Source organism: Seriola lalandi, unplaced genomic scaffold, assembly GCF_002814215.2.
Source record: "Seriola lalandi dorsalis isolate HSWRI2012SDOR001 ecotype SW California unplaced genomic scaffold, Sedor1 jcf7180002054970, whole genome shotgun sequence".
Classification (NCBI taxonomy): Eukaryota; Metazoa; Chordata; class Actinopteri; order Carangiformes; family Carangidae; genus Seriola; species Seriola lalandi.
The window spans coordinates 1,276,491-1,277,448 of NW_019525521.1; the positions used below are offsets into that span (position 1 = coordinate 1,276,491).

General features: G+C 43.7%; 1 protein-coding gene across 2 annotated transcripts in view; it reads left to right on the forward strand.

The window, feature by feature from the left end:
* Positions 1–10: 10 nt before the first annotated feature.
* Positions 11–958, forward strand: part of LOC111646395 (uncharacterized) — a 5,334-nt gene continuing 4,386 nt past the window's right edge. For both annotated transcript variants that reach the window (XM_087170968.1, XM_087170967.1), the window contains exon 1: positions 11–367. In XM_087170968.1, coding sequence (XP_087027094.1) covers positions 257–367 — 111 coding nt within the window. In that variant the 5' untranslated portion in view covers positions 11–256. The remainder of the gene's footprint in view (positions 368–958) is intronic.

Here is a 958-nt window from a genome sequence, read left to right on the forward strand (position 1 = left end):
AGAGAGAGAGAGAGAGAGAGAGAGCAGGTTTCCTTTAAGACTGAAACTCAGACTTTTTATCGTCTCAATAAAATAATTAAAGCTGCAGAAGATTTTGAATGAAGGATTTAAAACAACAACAAGCTCAGCATCAGCTCTTCAGTTACTCCTCAGCCGCAAATTAAAACTGTGACTCTACCCCAGCACTGACTGATCGACCAGGACCAGCACCAGGACCAGCACCAGGACCAGCACCAGCACCAGCACCAGGACCAGGATGTGGATGTGGCGCAGCGTGATGTGTGTGTCTCTGGTCTGCGGTCTGGCTCTGGACTCAAACACCATCAGATCGTCCAAAGAGTCGACGGGACAGAGCTCCGAGCAGCAGGTAAGACCCGGATCACCTGTTTCTACTCCGAGAGCCTGAACGTCTCCGGACCGAAGGTCTGGACCTGGACGGAGGATTTCTACTTTATTTGTAGAGTTAATACAAACAGAAGCAACAGAGGTAGAAGCAGAGGTCATAGAATCAGCTCCAATATGTTTAACTCATCAATATTCATTTCAGCAGATGAATGAGAGTCATAATGTGAAAGAATCAATGTGCCAATTATCAATAATGATCATTAATATGTTCCCGGTTGATCAGGACAGGAATAATGTTTCACATGAACAAACGGATGTTTCCACATCAATAAAATAAAATTATATTCAATTACAAAAGTAAAGGTGCTGTGGAGCTGAGTCTGATCCTGACCTCAGGTCTTCTTACTCGCTTTTGTTGAGCTTTCATCCACACGTCATGGTTTTTATCCGCGGACGGAGTTTGCTCAGTGCAAAGCTAAAAAAAAAACTAGTAAGTGGATGTTGAGAAACGACAATTTCTACAGTCGAGGATGAAGTTTACTGATCCGTCAGCTGCTGTTTGTTCTGGTCACACTTTATTCTGAAGGTCCAGAATGTCCCATTGTTTCCTGTT